At 45.9% G+C, this 13,201-nt stretch overlaps 1 protein-coding gene across 2 annotated transcripts in view; it reads right to left on the bottom strand.

The window, feature by feature from the left end:
- LOC8027232 overlaps nt 1-13,201 on the bottom strand; it is a 49,103-nt gene that overhangs the window by 2,479 nt on the left and 33,423 nt on the right. For both annotated transcript variants that reach the window (XM_029993751.3, XM_029993752.3), the window contains exons 14-19: nt 12,886-13,011; nt 7,896-7,977; nt 6,930-7,029; nt 6,347-6,458; nt 5,170-5,334; nt 1,778-1,966 (exon numbers count right to left, since the gene is read on the bottom strand). In XM_029993751.3, the coding sequence (XP_029849611.2) occupies nt 1,778-1,966; nt 5,170-5,334; nt 6,347-6,458; nt 6,930-7,029; nt 7,896-7,977; nt 12,886-13,011 (774 nt within the window). The remainder of the gene's footprint in view (nt 1-1,777; nt 1,967-5,169; nt 5,335-6,346; nt 6,459-6,929; nt 7,030-7,895; nt 7,978-12,885; nt 13,012-13,201) is intronic.

Genomic DNA, 13,201 nt, shown 5'->3' with positions numbered 1-13,201 from the left:
TACAAGATAATTGTATCGGTGTCATTTGAGTGTGTTTACTGGCAATTTTACAGTGACTTTTTGCAAAAGTGGCACGACAATGAAGTGCTTTGGTAGCGGACGCGTCACGATACACGAGTTTCGGTTCTGAGGCCTCATCGCGCAAGCCTGCAAGTGTGTACATTGTTGACATAAAGGCGGTAACAATGTTCTTACATTCTCTGCAAGTCATTGTTTCGTGTGCGAAAATTAATGCAACGGCTGCTGATCCTCCACCAGAAGAGATGCATGTTTGTTTGTATATAAGTCACTTCAGCTTTGCATGAAAGTGTGCGTCCCATATTCGCAATGTCTCATTTTTAACTTTTAAAATGCCGGTTTCAGAAGTTAGGACAAGCGCAAACATAAGGAAGATGGGAAGAGTAAGGAATGTTGGATATGCAACGTCCTGTGTTTAGTTTTATCTGGATAGATGAAAACCACGAAATAACGCGAATTAAAAAGCAACAATTATTTGTTCTGGCACAAACTACTCGTGAGCCAAAAACAGGATTGCTATAATGGCGAGGAGTTCTTTGGAGTACTTGTCGGTCAATGTTGCAACAACCTTATTGCGTCACTGGAAAGATCAAATGAAAATCGCGTTATCCAGAATGTACCGCATCATTTGTCACTTGCGCTGTGGACTATGTCTTTTCCTGGTCAATCTTCTGTTCTTCAGGCAGAACATATTGACGACAACCACACTCACAAAGGTTGACAAACACACAGTTACCATGTCACCTACCCCGCACGTCGCCGTAACCTCTGGTAGTACTACATTGTACAGTGTAACCGCATGATTGCACAGTGTCCATTTGCAATCCATGGCCCCGTTTTGATCTCGTGCGTGTGCAGACGTTTGCCGAATCTTTGCTGAACTTTTCTTCAAAACTTTGGCATGTGCTGAACTTTGCCGAGTCTGACGTTTGGCAGATTCAGTCCATCACTAGTTAGTGAAAACTATTAGGAAAGAAAATGGTATGTTGAGAAAATGGTTCTAATATGCCGTGCACACAACGAAGACGACTTCAAGGATGGCGTCTAGGACGACCTTTACGACGACGTCGAGGACGACCTCAAAAACGATGTCTAAGACGACCTCTAGAACGGCGTCCTAGATGACGTCAAAGATAACCTCAAGGACGACCTCTAGGGCGACGTCAAGGATATTGGGTTATCTCAGCTTCAGCTACCGGCACTTACAAGCTTATGCAACCGGCATTTACGTGACCTTGATTATGCAACCTTGCACTTCAGCCATGGGCATTTCGTAAGCTTGATTACGCGACCTTGATTGGGTTATCTCAGCTTCAGCTACCGGCACTTACAAGCTTATGCAACCGGCATTTACGTGACCTTGATTATGCAACCTTGCACTTCAGCCATGGGCATTTCGTAAGCTTGATTACGCGACCTTGAGGACATGACCTTGAGCGTGGTTGGACCTACAAAACCATCGCTTTAAACACTTTAAACGAGAATTGTGCGACACCATGATGCCACATGACACCATGACTCCCGTGGCACCATGGCTTTACATGACACTGCTTCTCGTGGCAAGGGCTATGACGTCCAACCGCCAGCCAGACTCCTTTGCTGACACTTCCTGCCACGGCCTTGCTATGGTGTCACCAGCACCAACACGAGCAAGCAAGGTCCAAGAAGGGTTCCTGTATCAAAAGGACCGTGGAACAACAGTCTAGCGAAGGGATGCATGCGAAGCTTGCAGCAAGTTAAAGTGGACTGCTTTCCTTACCGGAATGAACTCCTTGATCGTGACAAGGGCGCTGCAGAGATGGCTCTTGTGGGGAGAGCATGTCACCTCCGAGAAGTCGGTCGTGGCCACCACTGCAACCTTGCCGAGCTCTCGGTTTCTAGGTCGGAGGACGACGTCTGTCGCCGCCACGAAATGGCCCGGACCGACGGAGTCGTCTGCTAGCACAGCCTGCATGGATCCCAGGGTTCGGACCACTAATTTCACCTTCTGAACAAACAGTTCGGCGGGAGCTGAAATTAAACTATCGTGCCACCACATTACCATTTCCAGATTGTTTCTGGTGTCGGTGCCCTGCAATGCATACTTCGTCAGGTCGACTGGGGAGTTGCAACTTTACAGAACGTGATGCGAGTGCTATCGGCACACAATTAAACACAAACTTCAGAACGCGTGGCCTTCGACACACGCTGCGCTACCTTGAAGGGTGTGCACATTAGAGTGAGCGCACACTCTAACGGTCCCCCCCCTTTTCCGCTCCGCAGTTTTACCAGCCTCCAGGTAGCGCAGCATTTATCAAAGGTCACGCATTCCTAAGTTTGTGTCTCATTACGTGCTGCCAAAACTTTGGTACTGGTTAGACGGACGCATTGTGGCTTCATCTCGGTAACAGGGCCCGTAGTGTTATCCAGGAGATTAACTAAGGTCGGCGGTTAAGGCAAAGCCTCACTAAGTTTTATAATTTGTGCAAGACGAATTCACGCCTTATTTGCTGTTACACAATCTGCGATGAGAAGACGAAGGCACCGAAAGGGACCAGCAGAAGTTTTTACGTCGGCCCATGCTCAGAAAGGAATGCGGTGGTTCAGAACAGAATGCACACATACACTGAATTATATGACTGCAAGTAGGTAAGTGCTCAACTTTTTTTTAAATATATATTCTATGTGCCTCAACAAAGGCCAAGTTAGCTTTTGCCAGACTGTCAGTTTTCTGGATGGGCTAGTGAAATTTCCACCATTTTTTTTAGGCTGCATGCACAGCTGAGACACCTTCCAAAGCATGTAGCTGTCATTTGGCCATCAGTGCGATTCTTGTTAAAGGCCAACTCTGGTCAAAAACAAAACCAAAATATGACTGGCGGTGAACATATTTCGTGCCTTAGTGGCACGAAATATGATTGCAGCCAAAATATTACGTCAAGGTGAAGCCGTGTACTCGACTAAAACCAATTTTAAAGATGCAATCAGCTGATCTTTAGTGGTTGGCAAGAGGGTTATCTTTTAGTCAAGAAACACAGGGCGATGCGTACCGCACCACTCCCGTGACGTCATATTGCGGAGGAGCTGCGGTTGATTCTATGCGTTGTACCGTGTACCGCAGCACCACAATCACGTCACATAGCATAAGTACAGCTGATGATCAGTTTTGGCATCCCTCTAGCAGATCGATCACGTCACGTCGTGTACGTACAGCTGATGATCAGTTTTGCCATCCCTCTAGCACAGGGGTTCTCAAACTGGGTTCCGCGGAACACAGGGGTTCCACGAGCTGGTCTCATGGGTTTCGCCAACACCCAAATTGCAACCCCCCCCCTCCCCCCCCCCCAATGCCGTAGGCTGCGCGGCAGGACCATGCAAAGCACCTTCATTTCACTTTGTACTGACATTGTGATTGATATGGTGGGGATATATGGGAAGCAACACAAGCGAAATTGCCTTCAATTGTGCACCTGTCGCTTCTCGGTTGGCAAATATGGATGGGGGGGGGGGATTCCGCGGCAGTTTGTGAGGCTTCCTGGGGTTCCATGAGGCCAAAAAGTTTGAGAACCCCTGCTCTAGCAGATAGTTTCGGTTTTGCCATAGACGCCCGAAACCCAACTTTGAGCCAGCGATATTTATAAAACTACACACAATATCTAAACAAAAGTTATACCTTGTAATTCGGAACACTGACTGAGCTGAAAAAGGTTCGAAATTCCAAATTTGAAAATATTGGCAACGGGAAAAGTAGCAATTTTTTAAGGATCCGTGAAATCGCTCTTATTTTCCTGGCTGATTTGCATAAGAAGTAATATGACATATCAAAATGTGGCTAATTATAGTTGTTCTTTCAAAAGAAACCGAGGTTGATATAATGTGGGAAAAAGATTTTAAAATTTTATTGTTTGAAAAGACAATGTACTACGTGCAGAAGGCGTATGTACGCTGACACCTCTACAGAAATTCAAATTTAACGTCAAATAAAAGAAAATTCAGAGTATACAAAATGTGCCCACACCCACGGTTATGCGGAGTGCAAGTTCGTCTGCTTCTTGCACAGGGGGTTGTGGTGACGTCGGAACGACACCGAGCTCTGGTTGGCTCCGATTGAAGGATAGTGGGTATACTCCAAAGCCACCTGCTTCGAGGTCTACCCACTATCCTTCAATTGGAGTTAGTCAGAGCTTGGTGCTCTGATGCCGCCACAACTCCCTGTGCAAGAAGCGGATGAACTTGCGCTCCGCATTACTTCTGAAAGTTAGTGTAATCTAAATGTAGTTGTCTATTTTTGGTTCGTCAGAGAGTTAGCCTCTGTAACATGTGGGCTTTTCAAAGAAGGAATGCTTATATTGGTGAAACACAGATAGTACACCTCACATCCCCAGCAGAATGCTTTCTCTGTGTTCTACCTTGCTTTTGGTCATGGCCTTGATTGCAGTTCCCTCATATTTAACATTTTTGTCAGACTCGTTGGGAACATAAAACGTGTACGCCGGCTCAGGACATCATTGGAAATTATAGTGATGCTTACCGACAACCATCTGTTAAGCAACGCCTATAACATCATTTAAAGTGTCCCCGGAGCTCTTGAGATCGAAAACATATGCCACAATACAACTGAATTATGTAAATAACGCCAACTGTGTTATAAAGATTGATGCAAGCAGTTAGCCATGTTATACAAGTGCAAGCACCGTTCCCCAGACTGCTTTTGACAGCCCACCAGCTTGGGATAAAGCTCAAACCTACAAAGAAATTGAAGCTATGTGGAACATAATTTTCCGCACTAAATTTAATTTCTTGACGGTGCCTGGAAATTATCTATCACCAGTGATCGATGGCCTGTAGGTGCGGTCAGGAAAGAGTTAAGGAAGATGTGTAACATAATCTTAGAAAGTTTCTAAAAAATTTTATTTTTTCTTTAGGAGCCTTTATAACTGTACACTTTTGTCGAAAGTTTCAAGACACGAGTTCTTATTTTTTTTGTTTTCTAGAAAAGAGATAAGTACATAGAAACCAGCGGCAATCGCCAAAAACTATAGCCAAGCTTTTGTCGAGAATGGAAGCCTGGCTATAGCTCAAGGGGCATGCATAGAACTAAACTTTGAAAGCTGCTTCTGTGTCTCTTTAAAGTAAAGCGGACAAGAGCGCCTTTTGGGAACATACTAGTACCTGGCTCTGCTTTGCGACGACGAGCTGGACAAAGTTGAGCTTGGAGTCCGCCAGGTAGAAGATGTCCCTCTCGCTCTGACGGCTCACCAGGAACACGAGACCCACAATGTCCACAGCCCGCCCGGGCGAACCGTTCTCGCTCAGCAACACCGGAAAACTGGTCACCTGTGACGGAAAACCCTCGGTTCAAAACCAACTCGCTCTTGCCTGGCGTGAGAAATGCAAGATTGAAGGGTTGCTTCGAGCGTTCAAAGCTCAAGTCGGTATTTCGTTAAATTTTCTCGACCGAAGCAAAGACAGTGGGACTGACCCGCCGATAACTGGACCTGCTTAGAATGAAATACCGTATTTACATTATTCTAACGCGCCGACCCCCGATTGTAACGCGCATTCTGTTTTCTTATCCAAGAACAATGATTCTAACATGTCCCCGATTTCGGTTTCAGATCGGATTCTGTAATGCATAGGCCGTTTTTAGGTATAGACCAGCACACTGTGTACAAACAAGTATGCACTACAGATGTGCAAAAACAAAATTCGCCCGAAGAGAAGCGTCCATGCATGAGCGGCGCCGATAGCAGCACCACCCTGGCGGCGTGACGTCAGAGCTGCGAGTTGGTGCGTATTTTTCTTGAGAAAAGCTGTCGTCAGAATCGGGAGAGTATGGTACACTAGATTCAAGTTATCGTTCATTATTACCCCCAGATACAGAGTCAAACTTCCCCCGGTCATCACACGCTTTTGTTCCAATTGCTTGACACGACTCGCATTCCGCGATTATCCAACTTTCAAGCAAACGTTCGCAATGAAACCAAACGGCAAAAAATTAACGCCGCAAAAGGGCCAGTCACGATAACGATGAACATGTGTGATCGATGAACATGTGTGATCGATGAACAAGTGTGATCGATGAACACGTGTGATCGATGAAAACGTGTGATCAATGAACTTGTGTGTTCGATGAACGTTTAGACCCGGTCGTGACACCGAGCTTTTGACTGGACTTCCGAAAATTCGTAGAATTCTATAACACAAAAATGAAAGAAAACGACAGTACACGTGAAAATTGCACACAAACACTTTGGGCAGGGGAGTTCCATTAATAATGCAGAGAAGTGAGTCCTCGGAACCTCGTGCAACATTGGCATGAGCACCACCTGGAAGGAACGGAACTCGCCTGACGGCTGTAGTAGATCCGGATGTGCTCTGGACAGTCAACCGTCTCATAGCGGGTTCCTTTCGACGTTGTCAGTTCCACAGCGCAGTTCTGGACGTCGGGCAGGACGTTCCTGTGTGCAGTCGCATTGTGTCGTGAAGGAAACGAGAAACTGCAAAGCTATAGTTGACCCACTCCCGTGCATCTCTGAAAACTACAAACTACCACCAAGGGTAATTCCTGGTTTCTTGTCGCGTCCTCCAAATAAACTGCAGTAACGACTGAGGCACTGCAAACTCTGTTGAGCACAGACTATACTCAGTTTCACGATAACTTGGCGAACTCTGGAGGTTACGGCCCTCACGATCCGATAAGAGCGTCGAAGTAAGGCACTTGACCTTACGTCGCATGACTTCAGGATGTCACATGGCTTCAGGATGGCATGTGACGTCGCAGTGTCACGTGACTTCACAGTGCTGCGTGCTATCGCTTTAAAACCAGCAAAGGTGCCTAGAGCAATGTGACGCCGAGCAAATGGTTGCTCACCGACCGTTCCCAAGATGCGCCACAGGTGGGATTTCGAAGTCACAAGATGTGCACTCACCTGACGGGGCTCACGTGGACGTTGTAGACTGACACCGCCCTGCCTTCGACCAGCGTTTGCCGAAGCTCGTCAGTGGGCCTCCACACGCTCAGGACGCAGCCTGAAGACGGAAGGGAGGGACTAGGTCGCCAAAAAGCTGTGCTCGGAGCCAGCACGTAGCCGGGGGAGGGGAAGGGGGGCCTGGCCCCCCCCCCCCCCCTTTCCGAAATCTTTCATTTTGCTGGGACCTCCTGTCCCCCCCCTGCCCCTCATAAAACATTTTGTCATGGGCAGGCCCCCCCCCCCCCCTCCAACCCGAAACAAAATCCTGGCTACGTGCCTGGCTCGGAGTATTCACACTTTTTTCCCCCCAATGCCCGACGCCACCAGCCTGAAGGCAGAAGGAGAGTCTGATCATTCGTCTGTTCGCATCACGTGACATTTGTTTGCATGGTAGCAGCTCGTGGGCACTTCCAACTCTGTGCTTAGAGCTACACAGGCACCCTTTGCAAAGTTCGGTGTGCTGAAATGCGACCTTTTGAGCAGGAGATACGGTATTAGTATAGCCACTCACAGGGTGAGAACGGGCAGTGCACATCTTTTGAATTCCCGGCCTCCAGCAGGCTCTCACAACGTGTTTTGGTTGCGAGCGCACGTGATCGAGATGCACGAGACAAAGCGTTATCAAAGACGGGAAGCATGCACTGGAGGCAGGCCAACTGAAGCTCCTCCCTGCCGTCCTCACCTTGTTGGTGACTATAAGAGATCATTGCGGTATCATTGTGCACTGTTGTGAACCGTTTTCGTGAGCGAGATGGTAGAAAACGGTTTTTGCGTCGTCCGTCAGGCATGTACGTGGAAGCTCGTGACAAGTGGCAACATTGATTCCATGCACCAATATGGCTGGAGCGTCGTTATAGAAGTGTCGTCTAGGTATTCAAGAGCACGTCGCAAACAAACAAAGGTATAAAGGCGAGGAACACTCACAGACATTCTTGCGCAGATCCGATTCGTGAATCCCTCCCACGAGGACCTTGAACACCGGGATTACATTCCGCTCTTTTGGACACTGCAACAGAAAGTCCTGCTCAGCCTCAAAACCGGTCTGCTCTGTAAACTGTCGCCCTTCTGTTTCACTGGTGCAGTTTCAGCAAACTATATACTACTACAGTAGGCTCGCGATAATTCAGACTCTGACATTGCTGAAATAATTTTCAAAATATTAGGTCAATATTTTTTTTTTCACAATGTCATTGAATTTACAATTTTGGTCCTCATCATGTTTTTCAAACTGAAAGTCTATACTGGCATCAACGAAAAAGTGATGCCAGTGGAAGGCATGGGTTCGCTTTTTGGACTGTAGAATTTGTTCCCAACTGATTCCAAGCAGTTTCATGGTGTCAAATGAATGCTTTGAAAGCTCGCTCCAGTACCCGTGCTACAGCATGGAACAAATGCTTGGCATAGTCTATTATATTTCAACTGCTTGCTCGACTGGAAAGAAGCCTGTCTGCCACTGACGTCATGGCACTGAAAAGTGTGGGTATGTTTGAATGTTTTTTTTTGGCATCATTTTCATTTGCCCGTTTCGCAATAAATATTATGAATTTCACGATGCTAAATAGTGTACCGGAAAGGGTGAAGGCCGGGGATTCAGAAAATATAGTTTAGTCGGGGTAGCTAAAAAATTGTAAAGCCCTTCCACTTCACGTGAAGATGGAGGACCAGCAAAGCTGTTATTTTTACGACGTCTAGGACAATGCCTAGAGGATGACATCCAGGACGACCTTGCAGACGACTTCTAGGATGACCTCGAGGAAGACGCCTAGAGGACAATGTCTAGGACAACCTCAAGGACGACTTCTAGGACGACGCCTAGGACGGCCTCGCAGACGACCTCAAGGACGACTTCTAGGACGACCTCGAGGACGATGCGTAGAGATAGCAAGGGATCAGGACCTCACTACCTAATAATCCCAAGGAAGTTTGACCCACGCTGGTTGCCCCCTCTTTATTTTTATTTATTCATATTTGCCGTGACCAATGTTGAGTTTTCTATCAACATTCGCGGACACATTTTTTCCCAGATCCTAGCGTATAACAGCTTCGCTGTAAAAAAATCGCTGGAGTACCCCTTTAATTTAAACGGCGTTTTCGTGTAATTCATACTTTTTGTTCTCGCGGCCCCGTTGAGTGCTCTTCTTTCCAGGCACTGGTGCACTGCAGAGAGGCAACATGCGCAAAGCATGCTTCTGCAGGCATTGCTTCTCCGCAGTAAACCGGTGCTCGGTGAAAAGTGCCCTCAACAGGGCTCCAGCAGGGTACCATGATCTATGAAAACGGGTACCACGCGGAAATTTCTGCAGCGACTTGCATGGATGCTGTGACGTGGCGGCATGGTACAGGTCCACGTCACAGCATCCGTGCAAGTTGCTATGAAAGCTGCCGAGCGGTGCCCGTTCTCATCACTCAGGTGTTCCCTGCTCAATATTTCACATTAGACAACTTCTCGGCCCAATGAACAAACGTGATTTTGTTTGAGTGGTCATGTGCTGTCTATACAGTCCACAATAAACAACATTTCTGCAGTCTTGGGCAGTAACTAGTCACTAGTAATGCGTTACCGGCAACTACCGTAAAGTTCCGAGAGATTGCCCATACCGTTTTTCTGGCTAAATACCTGTAACATAAATATTCCGAAACATCGCCCACCCCCTATTCCCGTTGGACGTCACACAACGTCCTACGGGAATCGCATCAACGGCGTAATTTGCTGTACCGGCACGTCTGAAAAGAGAGCTCATAGCGGGTTTGCGCGTTTTTGTCCGCAATCTGCGCGCGCGCGATATCGGCTCCTGTAACACGCGAGTTGTTCCCGTTTGTTTGTAGCAGATTTCAAAGTTTGTAGCAGATTCCTGCGTTTTTGTCCGCAATCTGCACACGCGATATCGGCTCCCGTGACAGACAAGTTTGTAGCGGGTTTTGCGTGTTTATTGCACCATAAAACTTGAATCTGCTGTGTCCGCGATTTTCAGTGTTCGTTCCAGTGTGATGTGAGTTTTCGGCGGGTTTCCGCGGGTCCTTGGCACCGTGAAACGCGAATCTGCTGCGTCCGCAGTCTGCGTTATCCTTTTCACTGACACACGAGTTCGTAGCGAATTCCCGCGTGTTTATCGCATTGTGAAACACAAATTTACGGTGTCCGTGATCTGCAGTATCAGTTCCCGCGTCACATGGTTTGTAGCCGGTGCCAGGGTGTCTATTATTAATTTTTTATGAAGTTTTGCTGTGGCGTCGCCAAAGATCGCCCACCCCATGTTTTTCACCATTTATCTGCTCATTTTGGGTGGTCATTCTTTTAAAACTTTGCGGTAGTTATTTTTTTTTAGTAACTTGTAACTGTAACTCATTACTGCTTAGTGGAAATAACTTGTAACTATAGCAGGGTTGCTATTTTTTGGAAGTAACTGTAAAGAGTAACGTTGTTACAGTCACTTCTCAGATTTATATGCAAAAATATTGCGAAACACGAACACCAAATCGTCAAGAAACTCGTGAGAGAGTCTGAAGTCCTGGTACGGGAAGGGCACAGCAAAAACTGCTGCAAAAACAATCTGAAGCTCAAAAGAAAAAAAATAAAAAATTTGGATGACCCTGCTTTGACAAGCTTTCCCGTCAAGTGGGATGATGGGGACGTTTGTGTTTGCACCCGCCGTGTAGAATGCATCGCCACAGCGCACGTAGATGTAACAAAGCGCGGCATCTCTAAAACGTTTCTCTTTTATTCGTTCGACAGAGGGAGCAAATGCTTTTTACGGAGGACAGTATTTGGTGATTGTCGCCCCAAACGCCCACGGGCTTACGGGACAACCGATTTTCCTCACCTCGTCTTTCTGCCGCCAAGCATACGGTTCCTTCTCCTCCAAATCTGAATCGTCCAACTCCCAGAAGTACTCTTGTGAAGTCTCGACTTTAGGCCCATTTGCTCTCCCTTCGCTTTTTTTGCAACCTAATTACCGACCTTGCCCCCCGTCGTACACTTCCTCTACCCAATTGCTCCGCTTCTTGGGTCCTGTCACTTGAGAAAGAGTATTCGCTCAAACCGCCTGTGTCATTCTGCTTGTTTGTGTGGTTTCTTAAAATGGAAAGACCGCCCTTAATCGGGACCAGAGGCACTTGTCATGACTTGATTTATGGATATTCACGTCGTGGGATTTCCGGGTGGTCTCTTCTAGTTGGGGAGGTGAGATGGAGAAGCGCAAACGTGTCCGATCTGGTTAGGGTGCGTTGCGTTCTACACGTCCACGTCCACTGCGTTCTACACGCAGTGGACGTTTGTACCTTGATCAGCGATTCTTTTGCACCGCTGCCGTGTTCAGCGGGTTTGACGGAGGAATGTTGCAGCGACATTACTCTTCAAGTTTTCAAGAGATGCTTCATGTTTCATGAAAGATTGTGAGCATGCAGTAGAAAACAATTTGATTGATGAGTGGATTGGAGTGGCATAAGGAAACATCTACGAAGCTGACTGCAAGGTATGACTTATATTATTATTGACTTGACATTTGCACGATTTTTATTGCTTCCGTCCCATTTCGCCTCACCAATTAGAAATTAGAATTGACCGATTGTAAACTTGCACCATGATTGGATGTGCCCGAGATCTAGACGCATGCTGTTGTATTCGTGTATACCTTACGGTGATCACACTTATTTTAAAGTTCTTTATGAATCATTAGCAGGCATCTCCTAGCTTAACATTTTGAAAAACTGAAGTCACCTATTACTTTTGCCGAAGACCTATAAATGCTTTATCATATAGTGTCTCTACCAATACTGTTTTAAATTATGATCTTGTTCAAAATCCTATTCATGGTAAAAATTGAAATAGGAAGAATCAAACATGTTAATATTGGTTAATAGGAAAATCTTAGTTTCTCAAAAAATCAATTCACTACAGTGAAAAACACAATATCTTATGAAAAATTTATGCTAATTGAAATGCATATTAAGGAGGTTCCTTTTGAATGCTTTATATTTTTTCATAATGTAATGACGAAATAACGGCGTTACTTTAGAGAAGTAACTAACAAATTACTCTTTAAACTTTGGAACTGTAACTGTAGCAGGGTTACTTTTTTTCCCTGAGTAACTGTAACACTTACATGTTAGCAGTTACATGCCCATGACTGCATCTCTAAAGGATAAATAAACTTACTTAATACATTTCACAAGTGTTTCTCATGTGGCATAACTGCTTATGATTAGTAGGCCTACCGTAAAATACCGGACAAGCGCCCACTAAAAATTTAGAAATAATCGCGAGAATATAAATGTACTGCGCGTATTTGCTCAGATCTTAAAAATTTGGGAATGGGAGCTTAATGTGGACTGGGCGGATGCGCAGTATTCTACGGTATGTAGAGGAAATAATCAAATATCTGCGTTGTCTCGACAGCCATTTATATGTCAAATTATAATTTTATCTTGCATCATATTTAGATAAATTTCTGATAATTCAAGCTTCTGATAATTCAAACAAAATTTGCGGCTTCCTGGAGTTTGAATTAATGAGAATCTACTGTATGCACTACAAAAAACTTAGATTTTGCGCCGACTAAATTGTTCTCGAATTGAAAACAATTATGAAGAAAAGTTCCATTCAAAAATATAAGATCGCCATACATTTACCACGAAATTTTCCAAAAGGCAGCTCAGCTAGCACAGGGGATAGGGTGCTGGATTAGTGAATGAGAGGTCAGTGGATTGATTCCCGCCGGGGTAGTCTTTTGTAGAAAAAACCTGGCCGTGTTTTATATTTTCGTAACACCATTTCACGGTGCTCTAGGCTCGAAACCCAGCCCAAAAACGCATCTGCGTTAAAAAGGCTGCAGAGGAGAAAAATCTTGAAGGAAAAAGTGGAGCAGAGAGGTCACGTAGATGCACCGCGGGAGAAGGTGCGGCGCGTTTAACTTGCCTTGCCTTCTTCTTCGGCCTGCTGAAAGGCCTGCTCCAACTTCTGCTGAAGAGCCAGCTGCTTCTGGTTCAGCTGCTGGTCCTGGTACTCGTTCAGAAGCCTCAGTTGGTTGGGTGTCAGGATACGCTGAAATGCAGCGTGGCAACCTCAACCTGTCAACTTCTATGCTGTTTCAATGTCACTCGATTTAACACCATTTTGTGCGGCATTACTTACCAGAGAGAAGGCACAGCCTTTGCAAGATAGGTATCTTGTGTTAATCAGGTGTTGAGTGTGACATGGCTTAGAGCTTACGCTTGTGCATGAAGCGCAGCTA

This window comes from Ixodes scapularis, unplaced genomic scaffold (assembly GCF_016920785.2).
Source record: "Ixodes scapularis isolate PalLabHiFi unplaced genomic scaffold, ASM1692078v2 PGA_scaffold13__105_contigs__length_92229423, whole genome shotgun sequence".
Classification (NCBI taxonomy): Eukaryota; Metazoa; Arthropoda; class Arachnida; order Ixodida; family Ixodidae; genus Ixodes; species Ixodes scapularis.
Note: the sequence above shows the minus strand (reverse complement) of the source record. Positions and strands in the feature narration are given on the sequence as shown.